Below are 21,445 nucleotides of genomic sequence, written 5' to 3'. Positions count from 1 at the left end.
AGAACTTTCTACAGCAACATCAATACGCTGATCCAGACGATCTATATGATCAACAAACTTCTGAAACACAGACGCTATATTTTCTCTCAGTTTCCTAAATTTATTTTCAATAATTTCACCTATCTCTTTTTCAATCCATCGTACGCTATCTTCCAAAGCGTCCTGTAAGTCTTTAGCTAAAACTGCTGGTAAAGCTGAAAAAAGTGGTGGAAATTTAGACTCGACTTGCTGGGCTATCTGCATTACCAAAGAGGAGATCGAGGCTTTAGAAACAAAAGCTCCGAGATGCTTTGAAGCCATCTTGTCACTTATATAAAAAAGAAAAAACTCTTAAAATCTTATAAAACCTTCAACAATTAGCAGAGAGAGAGAGAGAGAGAGAGAGAGAGAGAGGAGACAAAAGGAGGGGAAAAAAGACAAAAGCTCCCTATATTTAAAAAAAAAAATTCTTATATCTTGTAAAAGCTGTTACATTGTTTCAAATTGGTGTTCCGGTTCTTTCACTCTTAAAATCAACATCTCAGCACCATTTTTCACCCCTCTCAAATAAGAAGAGAGAGAAGATGAAATCTTTTCCAGAGTTAAAGTCTCAAAATAATCACCAATATAATCTCCCTGGTCAGCTCTGTCTGCTTTAAATTTTACTCACAAGTTCATTTTGAAAGCAGATGTGAAAGCAGCGTCTAGCTTTGCTCTAAAAAAAAATTAGAGCAAAGGCAACCTGGAATGTGGAGAACACCTCAGACTCCGTGGGAGCTCTCACCCTCCGACCACCAAAGAAAAAAAACTTTGGGGTCTCTCAGGGAGCTCTACCACTATCCAAGGGAAGCTCACCTCCTCCCCTTCGCCCAGGGAGAGAGATTCCAAGCCGCGAGATGGCTGTTGCTCGCTGTCTCAGCTGGCTTTGACACATTCCAGGGCGGACGGCTGAAAAAAGCCGCCATCGGCACCGCCGTCACCACAGGAAGCCCTATTTTGTCTTATTTTGATACTGGATCTTTGGATTTGTTTAGGATGCTTTGTAGGGGCTTTGTTGATTCATATGCTGTGGTTATTCCAGGTAACTGGAGCAATGTTGAGTTTCCAAGTTGGGTTTTTTTCTGGGTTGCAACGTTTGCATTGTTGGTGGTTAGGGTGACTTGTATTATTGCTGAACCTGCACTAGTATCCATTGTGTTGAAAATTGTCGTCTTGTAATTTATTTCTGCTCATTGTTAATTCCAGTGTGTTGCAGGCTAATCCGAATAGGTTTGTTTTTTTTAAAGCAGTTCCTTTTGAGTGCTGTTGAGTTGCCGTAAATTGTGGAGATGGTTTGTGTGGGTGGCTTTTACTGGATTTGAATATGAATCTTTTTCTACTTTCTCATCAAATTTCCAGAAAATCTGTTGCTCGTCACCAAGCATGTTACTCATTCTGCCCCTTTTTGTCAAGATAATGTGTTTATTCTCAGCATACCTGTAGTATTTCCCTTTGCCATATCTACACAGAAGCTGAGGTCCTCAGGTCTTCTGTACTTATTTTATGGATTGCAAGTTATGCAGTTGATTGCTTCAGATTCTTCATATTTTAGACCCCCCTTTTTTGCTTATAATAAGACCTTCACGTTCTTCTAAACATAGTATATGCAGCCAATGCTTTCACAATCTTTCAGAAATGGTAGAAAATGCTTACAGAATCAAACAATTTCCACTTTCAAAAATTATTTTATTTTATTTTTCATGTAAAGAAGGCTCTTGGTGTATAGCCTTTCTCTTTTCGCAGTTCAGAGGACATGGCTGTTTCCTAATTCCTGATTCTGTTGGAAACGTTTCAGGATCTTAATTCTTACAGTTATATTTTCTTCCTTTCATGTTATGATGAGATGTTTGAAAAACTGGAGTTGTAAGTTACTGGTGGTAGACTTCTGCTTCCTCTTTCTTCATCATGAGCAAGTAGAATCCTCATAACTGGGGGAAGCAGAAGTAATGGTGATACAATTTGTATTCAAGAGTGTGCTATGCAAATGACAGGGGGATATTGCTTTTCCGAGAAGATCTTTAATTTTTACAGTTATATTTCCTTCCTTTCATATTATGACAAGATGCTTGAAAAACTGGAGTTGTAAGTTATTGGTGGCGGGCTTCTGCTTCCTCTTTCTTCATCATGAGCAAGTAGAATCCTCATAACTGGGTAGAAAAAGAAGAAGTAATGGTGATACAATTTGTATTCAAGAGTGTGCTATGCAAATGACAGGGGAAAATTGCTTTTCCGAGATCTTTAATGACAGTCAAACCAACAGGTAGAAGTTAAAGGAGAATGCGAGTGTGCAGTGAAGGACAGCATGCTACAGCAGTACCTGACTGTGGGACTGTTCCTCCTTTTTGATCTCTTCCTAAAAGGTGAGAGGTTTATATTCATTTACACCATGGGATCATAGTAGCAAGAGACAGTTGGATCCATGTCTCCCAGCAAATTCCTAGAATTCTGAGGCATCAAAGCCATAAATGGGAGGGGTCTTATGAGTTAATAGTGGTAACTGCAGTAAGCTGTGACAAGCGAGTGTTCTCTAGTTTAAAGAATAACAAAATAACAGAATAACAGAGTTGAAAGGGACCTTGAAGGTCTTTTAGTCCAACCCCCTGTTAAACAGGAGACTCTATACCATTGCAGATAAATGGCTGGCCAATCTCTTCTTAAAAACCTCCAGTGTTGGAGCACCCACAACTTCTGAAGGCAGGTCATTCCATTGATTAATTGGTCTAACTGTCAGGAAATTTATCTTTTTTCCAGGTTGGTTCTCTCCTTGATTAGTTTCTCTCCAGGTGCTTTGGAAAATAGGTTGACACCCTCTTCTTTGTGGCAGCCCCTTAGATATTGGAACATGGTTATCATGTCACCCCTCATTCTTCTCTTCATCAAACCAGACATACCCAATTCCTACAACCGTTCTTCATATGTTTTAGTCTTCAGCCTCTTAATTTGTTGCTTTTGTTTGTTTGTTTGTTTTTTTGTTGCTCTTCTCTGCATTCTTTCTAGAGTCTCAACATCTTTTTTATATTGTGGTAACCAAAACTAGATACAATATTCCAAGTGTAGACTTACCAAGGCATTATAAAGTGGTATGAATACTTCATGTGATCTTGATTCTCTTCCTCTGTTAATGCAGCCTAGGTCTGCTTTGGCTTTTTGGTAACCACAGTACATCACCCTGCTGACTCATATTTAAGTGATTGTCCACTAGGATTCTAAGACAGTTACTATTATTGAGTTAATTGAAGATTCGAGTTAACTATTTTTTTGCATTGGTTCCATAGCTTGCAATTATTAATTATACTTTTTGTAACAGTACTGAGTGGTATAAAATTCCACCCAAAAATATTTCATTTCTGTAGAACAATGGGAAAAATTTCTTTCCTTCCATGATGTACCAGCAGCAATGTCACTAAATAGTCATTAAGTGTGGAGATAAACAGACAGATGTTAGAAGAACTTCATTTCAAGAGAAACATTTTGTTTTATTTATTTATTTATTTATTTATGAGACTTTATATACCGCTTTAAGTGCAAGCACTCTTTTATTTCTTATTGGCAGCTCTTTCCAAGAAGTAATATAGTTTTGATTATATCAGATCACAAGTAGCTGTAGCTCAGTTATTTCAAGGAAAAAGCATAAGAAATTGAAACGTCTGGGTGACTGAAATGAAGAATTTGAATAGCTGGTGTTGTTTCTTTATGATTGATCTGGGATTTTAAGGCATCGTTTTAAGCAACAGTGTCTATTATACCTTATGAGAAGGTGAATAGTGTAGGGCAGGGGTGGGCAACCTTGGCTCTTTTATGACTGGTGGACTTCAACTATGCTGGCTCAGGAAGTCTGGGAGTTGAAGTCCACCAGTCATAAAAGAGCCAAGGTTGCCTACCCCTGGTGTAGGGAGAAGCAATTTTGCTTGGAAATGACATTCAGAAACTTCCCTTCTAACAGCTCTCTGATTGCCTTATTAATAAAAACCAAATTATGGGCCTTTGCTATATTGTTCTAGATCAGCTCCACAATTCACATGTTTTCAAAGTACTGGCTTAGTTGAGATGCTAGTTCTTATTTTCTTTCGCACTTTCATGAGAGAAGCTCTCTTCCTGAATGTGTGGTCAGCTTTTGTTCCTGTCAAGTTCTGCTTTTGGAGTCTTTCCACGTCTAGCCCTGCAATTTGGTCAGTCCCCACTTCTGTTCCAAATCACTATTCTTTGTAAGCTTTTTACGGTTTTGTTTTGAGATTCCAATTGTTCTGGATGGCCAAGTCACCAATCTGACCACAACGTTGAAAAGGTTTCTGGATTGTGGCTATCGGGATGGGACTTGTGATGAGTTAGGCAACTGCAACCTCAGTTTTTCTTTCCAAATGAAGTTCTTTATTTTGCTTGTCTCAGAAAGTACTGGTTCTGCCAGGTTTCCTATTGCTGAGCATTGCTGCACAACATCTGTTCCAACTACAAAACATTTCCAGTGCACTAGAAAAGCAACCCAGGGTTTGTCCAGTTTGTCTTCACCCTCTACAGTAGTGGTTCTCAACCTGTGGGTTGGGACCCCATTTGGGATCAAACGACCATTTCACGGGGGTCGCCAAACAACGCAGTCCGTCATTTTTTTCCCCCTTTTCCTTAGCTGTGCTACTCCCTTTTATTCTATTGGCTTTTGAAAGCCAATAGAATAGACTCTCTTGAATAGAGTCTAATTCTATTGGCTTTCAAAAGCCAATAGGAATTGTCCAGGCTGTCTCTGCCCTGCTGAGCCCACCAAAAGTCCTATTCTGCAAACGGTGCTGCACCAGTTGAGTAGTCCTCGACTTATGACCGGTTGAGTAGTTCTCGACTTACGACCGGTTGGGGTCGCGGCATTAAAAAGGTTGAGAACCACTGCTCTACAGGTTCAGATATGTCTAGCGTGACTTTGGTTTGCTCTTTGAGCGGTGCCAGTCTTTCATGATCCAGCCCCAGTTTGCTCTGAGAAGGGCAGCTGGTTGCCCAACTCTCCTCTCCATCAAATTGGACAGAATTTGCTTCCCTTTTGCCGGTATTTTCAAGTAAAACAACTCCAGCTACTGTCCATTCTGTGAAGTACTTCATCTCAGTTAATCATCAATTCAGCAAGCTGGCAAAGCATCTTGCAGGACTTTCCCCTGAATTTGGCCAAGGGAAACAGAGTTAGGAGGGAGAGTACAGGTGGTCCTCAACTTACGACCGCAAATTGAGCCCAACGTTTCTTTGTGAAGAGAATTTCGCTCCATTTTATGATCTTTCTTGCCACAGTTGTTAAATGAATCACTGCAGATGTTAAGCTAGTAACACAGTTGTTAAGTGAACCTGGCTTTCCCCACTGACTTTGCCTGCAAGATGGTCGCAAAAAGTGATCAAATGATCCGGGGACACTGCAGCTGTTATAAATATCAGTCAGTTGCCAAGCGTCCAGATTTTGATCACATGACCATGGGGATGCTGCAATGGTTGTTAAGTGTGAAAAATGGTCACAAGTCACTTTTTTTCAGTGGTGTTGTCACTTTGAATGGTCACTAAATGAACTGTTGTAAGTCGGGGATTACCTGTATGTGGCAGATAATCATTCAAGAGGAAGGATCTCCTTCCCCCACCCTCCCAGATAAGGAATGACTTTGCCTGAATGTAAATTTCTTCTCCATCAGAAGGGCAGAAAGGAAAAAAACAAACTCTAGAGTTCTGAGGTTGAAAAGAACCAAAGATATTCAAAGTCTGGAATGGTCCTTGGTGGTTTGCTGATGGAGTCACATAATTGTTGGCCATGTGTGCCCCAGGAAGTATACTCTCTATTTGCTCTTGTTATTTCCAGGGGAAGGGTGATTTTAATGCTTGTCTCCCATACCTGTTCTAAAAAACAAGATCGCCTCAGATGGGGACTGCAGCCCAGAAATTAAAAGACACTTGCTCCTGGGGAGGAAAGCTATGGCAAATCTAGACAGCATACTAAAAAGCAGAGACATCACCCTGCCAACAAAAGTGCGTATAGTCCAGGTCATGGTTTTCCCAGTTGCAATGTATGGCTGTGAAAGTTGGACCATAAGAAAGGCTGAGCGCAAAAGAATTGAGGCCTTTGAACTGTGGTGCTGGAGAAGACTCCTGTGAGTCCCTTGGATTGCAAGGCGTTCAAACCAGTCAGTCCTAGAAGAGATCAACCCTGACTGCTCTTTAGAAGGCCAGATCCTGAAGTTGAAACTCAAATACTTTGGCCACCTAATGAGAAGGAAGGACTCACTGGAGAAGGGCCTAATGCTGGGAAAGATTGAGGGCAATAGAAGAAGGGGACGACAGAGAATGAGATGGCTGGATGGAGTCACTGAAGCAGTAGGTGTGAACTTAAATGGACTCCAGAAGATGGTAGAGGACAGGAAGACCTGGAGGAACGTTGTCCATGGGGTCGCAATGGGTCAGACACGATTTCGCAATTAACAACAACAACAATGCATATGTATATATTCACTAATCAAAGAAGTTAATTTGTGCAATCTCCATCTCATTATCTTCACCAGCCATTCCTCCATTGTGAGTGGTATCACACCTTTCCATTTTTGAGAATATAATAGTCTCACTGCAGTTATCAGATATAAAACCATGATTTTTTTTCTGGTTGCTGTCCATTAGTTCCAAAAGAAAAGTCTCTGGTTTCAGTAATACTTTATCCTTTAAAATCTTCCAAATTAATGTATTTGTATGTATTTGTATCCAAAAGTTTTCATCAAACGTGGAAAAATGTCCCTTCGTGTTGCTAGGCCCAGCCTACTTAGGAAAGTGCCTGATGGAAGTTTTGTCCCACTGACAGGGAAATCCACCAATCCCTGTACCTTAAAAGTCCTCTCCCCACCTTCTTTAATGGAAAATGATCAGGATAGTATCAGTCACTGGCCTGGTCATCAAGCGGAGAAAATCCCAACTGTATACAGCAGGCAGAATAATGCTGGTATCCTTTGCTGTGAGGAGTCTCTGGTGCTCTCTGAGCTTGGTTGTTTTCTTGCAGATGTTTCAATATCCAAAGTAGGTAACATCATTAGTGCTAATCATCAGTAACATTTTTAGAGCTAGCTCTGATTATGTTGCCTAGTTTGGTTGATGAAACGTCTGCAAGAAAACAACCAGCTTCAGAAAGTACCAAGGATCCCTCATGTCAAACCTGAGCTACAAATATCCTCCTTTATTGATTCTTGTGTTGTTTCCTGGCCTGGTGGGAAGAATGCTAAAACTACTCTCAGATTGTACTCATCGTCCCGAAAGCCCATTGGGATAACATGCAAATTACCTCTCACAATGGCAATTTCTTTCTATAAAAAAAAGAATGGAAATTTATCTGTTCCCTGATACGCTAGCCTGAATTAAACTTCAAAGTTTGGCTATGTCCTATACTAAATATCCTTTAATATACTATTATCAGGGCTTTTTTTGTCATAGAACGCCCAGAACGGAGTTCCAGCACCTTTTTGGGATGGAACCTTGTAGGATAGGCAAGGTGGGTTTTATGACATGTGTGAGTTCGGCACCTTTTTTTTTTTTTTTTTTACAAAAAAAGCACTGACTATTATATCCTATACTAAATTCTACAAACTGGTTTTGCTCCTTCTTTTTTCTGCCTCCAAGTCTCAATATCAGGGATTTCTTTTGACTCAACCCATCAAAATGTCAAGATGAAGACTCCCAATTTCCCCAAACCTAAATGAAGTAGTCCTGCATGTTTATATTAAAAATAGCCCGTGAAATAGCTGTCAAAACTGCTTTGCCACTGATTTTAGCGGAATACCATGCACTTTGGCAGCTCCGCATGACTGTCAGATTTCAAACAAATAATAGAAAAGAACACCAAGGATTAGTCTGCTTCTTTCTGATTGATGGGTGTGTGTCTTTTGCAAAAATACAATCTGCAATTGTATCGCTGATTTCCCACTAAGTCCTATGTTCTGTGAGACGTTTAGCCTTGGGTTGAATATGCTTAGATGCCCTCCCACCTTCTTTGATAAAACCATAAGGAAAAGTTCTGAACATCTATTTTTTTAAATAAACCCAGCTTGATTTGACATCCAAAAATCTGTGGCTAATTTTAATTATGGTTTCCTTGAAACAAGCCAAGGTCAAAATCAAAGTATAGTTCATGAATCTGGCTTAATTTAACAAGTTATAGTGAAAATTATGGTCAATTTGATTTCAGACTATGGTGAATTATAAACTAGAATGAAAATACTGTATCTATCTCTTTCTTATGGCTATGCTGAGGAGGAATTCAGTTAGTCTGATGTTAGTTTCATTTGAATTGTATACACACAGAGAGAATATTAAATTTCTATATTTATTTTGCTAATTCCACCTGATTCCCATGTACCAAACAAGCACCTTTTGATTTTTAGTTTTCAAACATACTTATCAATCAGTTGTTTTATTGACAGAGAATGGATCTGCATGTCACCTCTTCATCAGAAGAAGTCAAGACTCCACAGAATGAAACTAATGTTTCTGTGGGACGGAAATCTTTAGAACACTTCTCTTCTTTGAGTATTTTTTGTTGTTGTTCCTTGTATGGCAAAAACCACTTTTTCCACCCTGCAAAAAAGATAACGGCTTGAATGGCTGCCTGAGTTTGGATGCTCCTCTTTTTCAGGTTTGACGACTGTGGTTAGAGGCCCTTCAATGCTGGAGGCTTCCCTTGGCAAGACGCTGTTTGTAATGTGTCAATATGACAAAGATTATTACAACTACAAGAAGTACTGGTGCCAAGGCTCTGAATGGCAGCTCTGTAAATACGTTGTTAAGACTGATGGGACTGAGGAAGAAAAGAGGGCTGACAGAACTGTCATCCAGGACAATCAAACCCAATTCGAATTCACAGTGAGAATAGAGAACATCTTAGAGGAAGATGCTGACATTTATTGGTGTGCCATAGAAAGAAACTTGGCTGATTTCAATTGGAAAGTAAATATTACAGTAACCACAGGTGAGTCTATTTTATCAAGCACTGTACGAAGATGAAAGCCTATCAGAGATTATGGGAAAGTTGGAGGGGAGGAGGGAAATAAATTGAATATTCATCTCAAGAAAGGCAACCCAGTCCAGATGCTGAGAGATACTGTGAAAGCCTTGCATTAACTAACTCACTATAACTCTTTCAGGTACATCTCCTGAAAGAGTGCTGCATTAGTTTTAGGGATTTCTTTTCCCATGACCTTTTTTCTTTTTTTCACCAGTGAATTTCACAGAGCAAATGAAATGTTGGTCCTTCCTTCCTTCCTTCCTTCCTTCCTTCCTTCCTTCCTTCCTTCCTTCCTTCCTTCCTTCCTTCCTTCCCTCCCTCCCTCCCTTCTTTCTTTTTCTTTCTTTCTAGAACTGGGGTGAAATTGGCACACGTTCTTCTGGTTTCCCCTTCTAGCCCCACTAGAAACATTCATTTTCTGAGGAAGCAACATCCTCCTCAGGAGTCCTGAAGCTTTTTGCTTATGCACCAGATTTCAAGATGTCAGTATAACAGGCAGTTCATGGATGGGGGTTCATATAAAAAGAGCGCCAATGGAAAGAACATATCCTTAAAGATCGGCTTGTGGAAAAGAAGGCAATAGAGCTTTGTTCCCAGCACAGGTGGGTTGTGGATAAAGAAGCAGGAGACTCTGCCCATTGAGGGCTATGATCACTGCCATCCAGACAGAACAACTTGCCCGCCCTTTTTACCAAAGCTTGAAATCCAAGAATGCTTTCTTCAAATGAAACTTCCAGCTGGTTTCAGCACGGGAGATGAGCAGTTTAAATCTGCCATGCAGAATTATCCTTGGCTGAGAAAGGAGAAATATTTGAATGCACACTTGGTATTAGTCAAAGAAAACTATATGGGAAGAGGAGAACCAAACACTTTATCCAATGGCATGCGGTGCCAGGTGGTGGATTAGGAGTAATATAGAGCAAATCTCTTGTGTCCAGCAGCATTCCTGCAGAAAAAAGCTTTTGCCACTCTGAAATTGGATTGAGGTGAATGTTGATTTCCATCATGGAACTTGCAGGCAGCAAAAACAGAGGGAGAGAATTGATTGTTGCCAATGTAAAGCATCAGTAGTAAGCTGGAGTCCTTCAGGGGTGGCATGTTCTCAGCCTCAGCCCTACATAAGAACTCCAGGTCTGTTTCGATCTCTTGAATTTACTGGGTAGAGGATGTACTGAATTGTAAAGTTTGCATGGTCTGAAAAAGCAAACACCACATGCTTAGGTTTCTTTACTACTCAATTTCTTTGATTCACAACATCTAAACTACACCTTTCCTTTAGTTAAATATATCTTCTTCATTGCAGAGAGCTATACTAGGGAAGACAGCAGACATTTGCTTTCTTTTTAGAATAATTGAAGTTCTGGGGTTATATTCTATCACTGTTCTATTTGCTTATTTGTTTATTAATGCAGTAGTAACCTACTAGACTTATTGAAAGATTCTAAAAAAAATTATGTGGCTTGCACAGGTTGAACCTGTGGGTAGACATGTACAACATCCTCCACACCAAAATTGATGGGTGAAGGGTGATCTTTTCCCATGCATGCAGCTTTACCTATTGTCTTCAGTTCAACAGACTGCTCAACCTCTGTGCTGTTGATATTGATGCACTAATCATTTGAGGCTGTTGCTTTCCATAGGATCCTGGCTCTGGCTAGGGATGCTACCTTGCAGATAACCAAATGTGAGACCTATTCATGGTTTGGCACTAAGAATCAGATGGGTTGGCTGCCATTCCATCAAGTTTTCCTGCTACATAATGGCTTCCTGCCCAAGCTGCTTTGGTGCTGAGGCTGAATTGGCAATAGAATTCCCTGGGCTTATGGTGCTGAGGGACGTCCATCTTCCTTCCCTGGGCACAGTAGCAGAGGCAGCTCAGGAATTCATAACTGTCAGTTTATGTAAGCTGGTTTTTCTCCAAGTCTGGTCCCAGCACCCTTGGGGATTTCCCCAAGACCCTCTCAGGGCTGTGCAAAATCAAAATAATTTGCCAGCCAATCTTGAAAAATAGTACAGTATTAAAATCCCATCAAACTTTTCTGAGAAGCGGTAATGGCAGCAAATGCATTAATTTTGATTTTTAATTCTATAAATATTGATAAATATAACCCATTCAAACAAACAAACAAAAAACCTCTCTTTTGCTGTCCTCCATAATTTTTTAAAGTGGAAAGGAATCCTAAAAGTTTAAGAGCCAAAGTGTGGTTAAAATTTGGAGGAAGAAGCAAAGCAGTTTAATGAGGGAAGGAAATTGGTTCAGTTCCCTGTCTGCCAATATTCTTGGTATCTTCTTCTTGTGCCATATCCGTTATCGGACGTTGGCGATCATGTTGGCGATCCTGTTTTTATCAGCAGCCTCACGAAAAAGTGCTGCTGAGTTTTGTCCAAACCAGTCCCTTAGATTTTGAAGCCACAATGCTCTTCTTCTGCCTGGACCTTGTTTGCCTTCAATCTTTCCCTGGAAGATTAAATGGAGTATGCCATATTTTTCTGGGTGTCGCATCACATGTCCAAAATATTCTAATTTTCATTTTTTTTAATTGTTTTGATAATTTCCCTTGGCTTTCCCAGGCGGCTTATCACCTCCTCATTTCTGATTTTGTCAACCCAGCTTATACATAACAGCTGCCTATAGATCCACATTTCAAATGCTTCTAGTCTCTTAAGGTGGCCTTCTGTCAGAAACCAACTCTCTACTCCATAGAACAGGATAGGAAAAATTTAGCATAGTGTAACACTATAAAAAATATGCCTTTCCATGAAAACACAAACTACTGACTTCTTCACATGCTGATATTTATATTTGCTCTTTATATTTGCAGATTTATTTAACCTCCTTCATGGGGTTATTTCCAAAGTTGGAGGAATGACTACCCTCTGCCAAAGCACACAGACTACTTACATCAGAGGGGAAAAAAAACTATTGCAAACAAATGTCATAAGTTCCATCATTCCATCATACCTGTATTTCCAGGAGCCAAGCAGAAGGGGGCAAGTCTGTTGAACGTTTCGTTGTCAGATTGTTCCCTTCCACCTCCCTCATGCATCAATAGTTCCTCTTAATATATCACAGTTTTGACACATCATCAATCTTTACATTTAATACTTGGAGTCAATTTGAATGGGGAATAGCCTCCCAGGGAAAAGTTACTTTTTATTGCTGAAGCTTGGAAGATTTTCCAACACTGACAGGTCCATCATTGTCTGTATACATTGTTGGTATAATTTTAAGACCATGCAAGCATAGGTTAATAAAATTATGGGTTTGTACTTATTTTAATTTCTTTTTTAGAACTGCCACCTTTTAGCACAACTGGATATTTTTCTACCATCTCAACCTTCCCTATTGAAACTACAAAGATAAGTCCAAATAGGTAAGTTTAAATCGGCACAGAATAAGTGACAGGCGTTGTCAGAAAGTAAGGATAAAAGGCAGGGGATCTTAAAAATGTTGATCATCACACCTCCTTAGAGTGTAATCTTAAAGTACACCCCTTCCCTAAAACTCCAAACACCAAAATAAATACAAATGAACGGTGAAAACCATACATTAAAACCAAGGGAAAGATGTATATATTACAACAATGTACAACTAAATGGTACTTCGCATTTTCCCTGGACTCTGTATATTTCCTCAAAAACAGGAGGGAAATTGGGAAGACCTAATCCAAGAGCATATTTGCTTACCATTTCAGAGCCCCTATCCACCTCACAGATTTGTTGATGTGGGAAAAATAGAAGGAGGAAAATGTATTGGGTATGTTTACCTCCTTGAGATTTATAAAAATAATAAAGTTGGGATATAAATAATAAACCAATAAATTTCAACTCTAAGCATTTCTAGAAGTCTACTTTTTTTTCAAAACTGCTGAAATAGCTCTGGGGATAAGGTTTTTGGCTAGTAAGAGGCTGGGGATTTCAAACCCAGCAAGAACATATAATATAAACATATACATGCTAATTTCATTCCTTCAGTTGGCTAGCTAGTTTTTCACAGCTAGCTGAGGGCTTTTTTTTTTTTTTTTTTTTAAAGAAAGGATGTGAAAGATTGCACCAGTCTCTCTTTTCTCTGGAGACTGAGGGAATGGTGCAATCTTTCGCTGTTAGCTAGAGAAAGGCAGCTAACTATTAAAGGGGGAAATAATAGTAATTAAAAAAATCTCTGGAGTTTCATACTGACAACTTACACTAAGTTTCATATTGGTTTCTTACACTAAGGCAAAAAGCTTTTAGCTACTGCATGATTTTAGCAAAGGTGAAAAAGCTTTTAGAGATCAAGCTATTGCTCAAGTATTTCTGCCCCTGTGAGTTTCCAGGGTTAGTGGAATCAAAATGAAGAACTCAAAGCAGCGTAAGAGGAACAGGGTATTTTTAAACTCTGGCAGGAAAACAGACTTCAGTTTTGCAGTGGGGGAGTGGTTAATAAAAGCAGATATTTATGTCTGCCCTCAGAAAATGGTTGCTGTTCTGGCTAACATATAAGGCATGAGTTCTGTTTGTGGTTTCCTTTTTTTTTTTTTTAATTAAAAGTTTTGCAATTTTACAATAAAATCCCTCTCCCACTACCTCCCTACCCTCCCAAAAACCCTCCCCCCCTCTTCCCAGAGCTGAATACAGGGTTAACTAGAACTAAGAATACAAAACATTTAAACTTAAGTAAACCTCAAACAAAAGTTACATTAAAAAAAAATCCAATATATATATATAATAAAAAAGTCCAATATATATATATATATAATAAATACTTATTATCTTAAACTTTAAACTTTAAACATAAATTATTCAAAAGCTAAATAATATCTTTTAATATCATACTTATACTGTATAAAGTTTATCCATCTTTTCCACACCAAGAGATATTTCTCTTGCAATTGATCTTTCAAATAAGCCGAAATTTTTGCCATTTCAGATAAATAAGAAACTTTAAAAAACCATTCCTCCAAAGTAGGCAAAAATTCCTTCTTCCAATATTGTCCTATCAACAACCTTGCCACTGTAGTGGTTTCCAACATGTTTAAGATTTGTGGTCTATGACCAGATCCAGCCTGTGCAAAAAATGATGATGTAGCACCAAATAGTAGATATGGACATTTTCATAATGAAACTATTCCAACATTGGTGAATAAGATTCCCCCCCCCCTTATTTTAGATCGGCCCTCTATATGGAGGACATCTGCAGGGGAAGAAAAACTGGTTGTAAAAGGATTAGAAATAAAGCCTACATGGATTTTTCGCACGAAGAGATTAATTCTTACTATAACAACGGAAGTAGGGACAAAATGAACATTTCTCTTTAGAAGTAAGAGACTTTGTCTGTAGAAAGTCTCAGTATAATCCTTCCATGGAGGATTACTCAGAGGTAGAAGTTCCCAGAGCCATCCAATTTGAATGAATCTAGTTTATTCACTTGAATAATGCCCAGAGCTATATGGCAAACAACCCGAAGGAAATATAGTCCAGCAATCTCACAAATTTCCTGATATCTGTCCCACCAGCAACCCTGATCTCCTGATCCTGCTACCAGTGGTTCTTGGGGTACTGATGCTAATTTTAGGTGGAACTACTCTGTTGATGTGGAAGCTAAAGAAGAAAAAAGGTGAGACACTTGCCCAAAACATTTGAATTTTGACTGGTTCATTCCTACAGCCAGGAGTGAACCATTTTTGGTGGCTGGGGAGGGAGACATATTTTTTAAAAAATTACATTATTAAGAATTTTGCATAAAGAGTTATCTTTAAAAAAATAAAGGAAAGAAAGAAAAAAGTGCAAGAAAAAAGAAAGAAAAGATACATAAGCTATTAAATATAACGACTATAATTATCTTCTCTTCAATAGATAATTATAATCTTATCATCCCTTCTTCTTAGACAAATCCCTCATTTAATCCACATCTTTGAATCCATAAATTATCATATCATTTTTGTTTGTTTTCAGCAAAAAGTCCATATAAGATTTCCAGACTTTTAGAAAAGTTTTTGTTCTTGTTTTCTCTGACCAAATAGGTGAACTTTACCATCTCAGCAAATTCTGACATTTTCACTATCTATTCCGCCACTGTGGGAAATTTCACTGTTCTTTCATCACTGAGCATACAACAGTCTTGCTGCCATTACTGTATACAAAATCAATCTGCCATGAACCTTTTCTCTTTTTTTAAACAAATTTTATTGATTTTTTAATTTTTAAGACAACGTGCTCGAGACATACCGTGGTACTAGGGTAGTCAAGAATCCAAAAACAAAACATATATAGATAACTTAACCTTTTCTAATTCCTTGTCTATAAGTCCCAATAAAGGAGCTCTGGTTTCTTCACAATATTTACCTTTAAAATCCTTCCCATCACTGTATGAATTTGAATGAATGAATAAAGGAGTTGTTTTTCTGATCCCTGCTTCTAATTACAGAAAAACCAGGAATCTGAGTAACAGCTGCCTAACTCCATAATTTGATAAAATGTAATTTCCTGAGAGAAAAACCTAATTTTAAAAAGTTGGTTAGATCATAAAAATTCACTTGGGCAAAGGAAGGAAATGATAACCATACAACTAACATTTATTTTTTTTCAAAGCTGCTGCAATGTTACAGCAATGCCCTAATGCTATTTTATTGTTTTTTTCAGCTACCAAAAGCTCTAAGGTAAGCAATTTCCAAAAATTTGCAGACATACATCTAGGTGCATTGACTTTAATAAGAGGATAGGAGTTGGCCTGGAACATATTTATGTTGGATCACTTTTTAAAGTCATGGCCCAATTCATAACATTGATATAAGACATTCCATCTTATCTAGTGTATAAGCTGGATCAATGATGCCAGAAACCATGTCCAAACTATTTCATCAAATAATAGGGTTGGAAAGAACTGAGGTGTCATCTAATCCAACATTTCCCAAATGAATGCATTTCCAATTTTCTGGAACTCAAGCTCCCAGAATTCTCAGTGGCATGGCCATATTGGCAGATAAGTGTGGTATTTTGGGCTAAATACATCTGGAAAGCATGTGAAGAATAAATGAAGAGTAAATTGAAGAATAATTCAATTTACTTCCAAGATGATGGAAGAGGTAGATGTCTAGGAACTTAAATTCTTCTAATGAAGGAAGTCACTAGGGCCTTTGGGTCATATTCCAAGATGACAAGGCCTTTCCTAAACAGATTTTCAGAATCACAAACCTGAATGTCAGGGCACAATTACAAAACAAGAAAAGACAAGTTCATGAATAGGGGTTTAAATCCTAGATTCACTTCTAAGTCATAAAGAACTATTTACAGCTTTGGGTCTCAACTTCTAACTGAAGATCAGTAAACAGGTAAAACTGTTTGACTATCAGACTTAAAAGAAATCATTGAAGAGAGAAAATTCTCAAGGCTGTCAGTTCAAAGTAAAAAGATGTACATTATTTAAGAGTCATACAACTTAACAGCATCCTAAAGAAAACACCTTCTTTTCATGGTGGCCTGTGTGCCTGTGTATTATGTATTGATTCTTTTTCATTTCTACATGGGTATCCTGAATTCTTATTTCCCCATCTTCTATTTGGAAATGAGATGCTATTTCATCTACCAAACTCAACACTTCTACCCATTCAGCCACTGATTTCCTACAGTGAATCAAAATTTGGTGCAGTTGGTCTTAGAAGCTTTTCTATGATTAAGAATTCAGGCTTATCAAAGAAACAGACATCCCCACCAATGGCGTTTGAATTCCTTTGGAGGATGCTTCTGATTGGCCACTTGCATCTCCTTTCTTAAAGGCTATCACCAAAATCAATAGTTTACATAATACCTATGGAAGTAGTGCCATTTAATTCTATGGAACAAAGGCAAATGTATTCAAGATGTGCTACAGAATGGTACCCTGTCCCACCAAAAGAGAATACATTACAGAACAAACACAATTAATATACATGCAGGAGAACATAATGACAAATGAAACAGCATTTATTGTGGTATGATTGTGATATTATTCTGTTATATAGCCAGGAAAGGTAATGTCAGCATAATGATGTTCCAACTGGTATACTGTGAAGGTAAGAGAAATGCCAGGCAAACCAAATTAAATAGCACCATGTTTTCCTTTAATTTAGGTTTCTCCTTCATCTGATCAAGCCACAGATGGCACAGAAGTGACATATACAACTGTGATAGCAACTCCTTTTGCTTCTAAGTCTCAGGTGCTTTTCATTATTCAGCTTTGTTAATACTTTTAATTCTTCTTACCTATTACATTTGCAATTGTGTTTATCGTAAAGATCAATATATTTATTTGGTACATCAGTAACAAATGAGCTTTGATTTATTTTTTCAAATAAACAAAACCAAAGTCATTGGTGAATTCATCCTGGGAAAGAAGCGTGGGAAACTTTCCCCCAACCACTTGCAACTAATTCCAACTCATAGTCTGACAATGGGCTTCTCAAAAGTCATACCTGTATATGGAATGCAAAATCAGTCTTAATTGTTCCAGGTCTTTAAAAAGTTTACACTGTTTGAAAGACATATGAAAAATCAAAAGGACAACCTTCCTTTGACCAATCACAAAAGTAGATAAAATATTATGGGCAATTAATTCCATAATACTGGATCTCCGTAAAGTTGTGTCCATGTGGCTCTCAAACCATGGTATTGTCCTACTTTTGGAATTTCCCAGTGTTACATTAAAGGCCTTGCAAAATTGAATAGTCCCATCATCATATTTGTTTTTCTTTTCTCTTCCGTTGCCCATAGCAAGTAATAGGAAGCTCAGTTGAAAGATGTTCCCCATGCCTTTCCTTCTGTGGAGGTTCCAAAAAGCTCCCCAGTGGAAAGCTTCTTAAAACTGAATCTCTGCACCACAACTGGCTGGCATGTCTAGATTTTCTAGGGTGCTACTAATAGGTAAAGGTTTCCCCTGTCTAGTAGTATCCGGCTCTAGGGGGGTAGTGCTCATCTCCATTTCTTGGTTGAGGGAGCCATCATTGTCCAAAGACATTTTCAGTGGTCATGTGGCCAGCATGACTATATGCCAAAGACACATGACTATATGCCAAAGACACATGTGGCCATGACTATATGCCAAAGACACATGTTACCTTCCCACCAAAGTGGTACCTATTTAATCTATTCACATTTGCATGCTTTCGAACTGCTAGGTGAACATCCCCAAGGTGCTTTTTCAAGAGGCAACTGGACTTTCTTGTTTTTCTTTGAAGACGTTTCACTTCTCATCCAAGAAGCTTCTTCAGCTCTGACTGGATGGTGGGCAATGGAATGATTTATATTCCTTGCAGACAGCTGATCATTTGCATTCTTTTAGAGAGTCATTGAGGCCACTTGGAGGTTTATCTGTATCCTCAGGTTCACCTGAATAGTGCAAATGTGTGTGGAGCCTTCATGGAATTGCTGAAAGGATTGTACTGTAGACTGGAGATAGAGATGTCATATCATCTATCTGAGAGCCCGCTTTCAACATAGGGGGAGGGATACGACATCATCTATCTCCAGTCTACAACACAGTCCTTTCAGCAATTCCAAGAGGGCTCCACACACATTTACACTACTCAGATGACCCAGAGGAGTGGCCTCAATGACTTAGTAAAAGAATGCAAATAACCAGCTGTCTGCAAGGAATAGAAATCCTTCCATTCCCCACTATCCAGTCAGAGCTGAAGAAGCTTATTGGATGAGAAGTGAAACGTCTTCAAAGAAAAACAAGAAAGTCCAGTTGCCTCGTGAAAAAAGCCCCTGTGGGACAACCATTATCTGGATGACTGAGACTCTCCATAGACTGCTAGGTGGACAGGAGCTAGGGCAAGAATAGGAGCTCACCTCATTGCATGGCACACTGGTTTCCAACCTGGGCTGTCACTTTCCAGCTGACATGATCAGCATCTTTAATCAGTGAGCCATCATGACCCCTGACTACTAATAAGTTCTGACAATTCATATATGCAAATTATGTAAATTGAATGCAGTTTTAACAGAGTTTGGCAGTTATGACCATTCCATGCTTTCCGGCTCATCATCTGAATCTCCAGGATAAAGCCCCTGGGCACCATTTTGCCTTCAAATACCTCACTTGGTGCTTTATTTGGACTTGAGCTCACCTACTCAGAAAAATATGGCATAGTTACACTGAAGATTTCCTGGTAGATGGGCCTTTCTGACTGGCAATATCAACACCAATTATGGCAGCTATTTTGGAGACTGCCCATAACATCTTTTCAAAATTCCAAATTTACTTGAAAACCTGAAGCCAGGAGATATTGTGAAGTAGCTATCTTGCCAGTGGGGAAATAGATAGTTCAAAAGCTCCGTAGACCACAGCATTTCAATAATAGAGAACTATTTTACTGTGATTTGAAGTTCACTATTCTTGAGACAAAAATAAATAGATCTGAACATTGCAAATGACCTAGAAATTAAAATTGTGAAAAGGCCGTGCATGTTGCTAGGTTTTCATCTGAAGTAACTTCCTTGAATACGTACAAAATATAATGGTAGAGTAATGGAGTGAGGGGCTTAGAGTCATGACTTCTGAATTTGCAATTGGAAAAAGACTCCCTATTCTGGAAGAACTGCCCTCTGTCTAACAAAGTGAAAACATTAAAAGGTAAAATCTTACAGAACATGCGTATGACTGGATTTATGCAACCCATTAATCTGAAGTATAGTTGCATAATTGATGACATTATGAGTTGTATGAATCTACCAAGTATGATTTAAGTGATATGTAAACCCCAGCCCCTTGATCTTAATTTGGTCAGCCATAGTTAAGGGAAAAGCCTGCTGGCAAATCACGAATATGCATATTTCCCCCCTCTTTTTCAATATGTTTGATCACTCTAGTAAGTAGTAACATGTGCTATATGTTAACTTCCTAGATTCCTCAAAACACAGAAAGGGTTGATTATGATTCCTTCAGATTTTCTACCTTAAATGATCAACCTATCTATGGTAATGTATGAAAAGAAGACAATCAAGCCACTCCTGAGAATTTCTCCTTACATGAACTGAAGAGGAAGGATTTAGAATCTTCTCCATCAGAGGCCTTCCTCCTGTTCCAGCTCCTCAAGTAGAAGATCTCAACCCTTTGGCATCACATACATTACTGCAGAGATGCAATAAAGTAAAGCCCATCCTTTTAACTAAGTGGAATGACACTTCAGAGCCATCTTCAAGGACTTCTGTATTAAGCCAAAGTATCAAAACTGTCCTCCTGGACTATAGCATCCATCATTCCCCAGCCAAGCCACCCATTGGTTTGTGTGATACGCTTTGTAGTTCAACACTTTGAGAATCCCCTGGATTTGCTCCTCCTTTAGGACAATCTTTCCAATAGCCCCAGGATTCATTCAAGCACATGGATTATTTACAGTAAATCCAGCTGTCAAGGAGGAAATTTTGGCAGCTATATGCCTCTGCGTTTCAACTTGCCTTTAAATTAAGCAGGGGAGGTGTTACTTTTAAGTGGGTTAGATTGAGAAATGAAACTTCTACAATTCCGCTGGATTCTGTGAGAGCCTGAAATCTTTTCAAGAATACCAGAACAGGTGTGGATTTGAAGCAGACAGTTCCCATAACAAAGTGAACATGTTTATATGGATTACATAAGACATTGGGAGTTTGGCTGGGAAAATTATTGTTTAAGTCTATGAATTGGTGTTGGAACCTCAGAGTTAGTTCTGCTGAGACTTTGCCAGGCAGTGTATTCAATAAACAGTAAGATTTTCAGAGATAGAATGAACCTGGATTTTTATTTGGATTCTCGAGCTGGATGTTGAGACCAGCAGAATACCTAAGCGATTCTGCAGGTAAACATTAGTATCTGAGTAACCTGGCAGGTAAACATCCTTGCTTAGTTTTTTTCTCATCAGGTGTAGCAGAAGGAAATAAAAGCAATAGGTTTCATCCACTGGTTCTGCTGTGAGGCCACCAGTATTTGGTTCTTATTCTCATTTCAGCTGACCTGGGATTGTTGAGTTCCTTCCAAACAACCAGGAGGGTATGTGCTACAATGTCTATACCAAAAGTGTAAAGTGTAAAAGTGGTTAGTAGGTAGTGGGTCTTTTGGCCCAGGAAGCTTCAAGGGCCCTTCCCTCCATTCTCTCATAGGTGTGTGGGGGGGAAGCAATTGCCAAAGGAAATTGCCAGCCCTTTCCCAAACAGAAAAGGACTGGCTCGTGGGAACAGGCACTGGAGGGCATCCCCAAGACAAGAAGGCAAGAAGGGCTAGGTAATCATAAAGAGGAGAGGGAATGAACTGCCCATGAAAAGAAATAATCCCAAATCCTTAGGAGGTAGAACATGGAACCAGGATGAGAAGGCTGTGTCATGGGGGAAGGAATCTCAGTCTTGGGTTAATGTCATGGTTCCGATAGATAAAACCAATTAAAAGAACTTCAGACGAATTTCTTCCTCAAAAAACATTTTATTCAAGGAACAAAGTATCGG

At 38.8% G+C, this 21,445-nt stretch overlaps 2 protein-coding genes across 5 annotated transcripts in view; one reads left to right on the top strand and one right to left on the bottom strand.

Annotated features, from left to right (window-relative positions):
* Positions 1–21,445, bottom strand: part of RAB37 (RAB37, member RAS oncogene family) — a 92,775-nt gene that overhangs the window by 59,829 nt on the left and 11,501 nt on the right. The gene's annotated exons all lie outside the window — the stretch shown is intronic.
* CD300LF (CD300 molecule like family member f) lies at positions 969–20,692 on the top strand. 3 transcript variants are annotated; one of them, XM_039342874.1, is made up of 7 exons: positions 969–1,060; positions 8,645–8,977; positions 12,306–12,387; positions 14,509–14,609; positions 15,635–15,651; positions 17,101–17,187; positions 19,876–20,692. In XM_039342874.1, exons 1-7 carry the CDS (start codon positions 1,015–1,017, stop codon positions 19,957–19,959), a joined length of 750 nt encoding a protein of 249 aa, XP_039198808.1. In that variant the 5' UTR covers positions 969–1,014; the 3' UTR covers positions 19,960–20,692. The 3 variants fall into 3 exon arrangements, with proteins under 3 accessions (XP_039198808.1, XP_039198807.1, XP_039198809.1); XM_039342873.1 differs by lacking the exon at positions 969–1,060 and adding an exon at positions 2,088–2,378; XM_039342875.1 differs by lacking the exon at positions 969–1,060 and adding an exon at positions 7,633–7,884.

The sequence above is a fragment of the Crotalus tigris genome, unplaced genomic scaffold (genome assembly GCF_016545835.1).
Source record: "Crotalus tigris isolate CLP2741 ecotype Arizona unplaced genomic scaffold, ASM1654583v1 scf7180000017814.3102382, whole genome shotgun sequence".
Taxonomy (NCBI): domain Eukaryota; kingdom Metazoa; phylum Chordata; class Lepidosauria; order Squamata; family Viperidae; genus Crotalus; species Crotalus tigris.
Note: the sequence above shows the minus strand (reverse complement) of the source record. Positions and strands in the feature narration are given on the sequence as shown.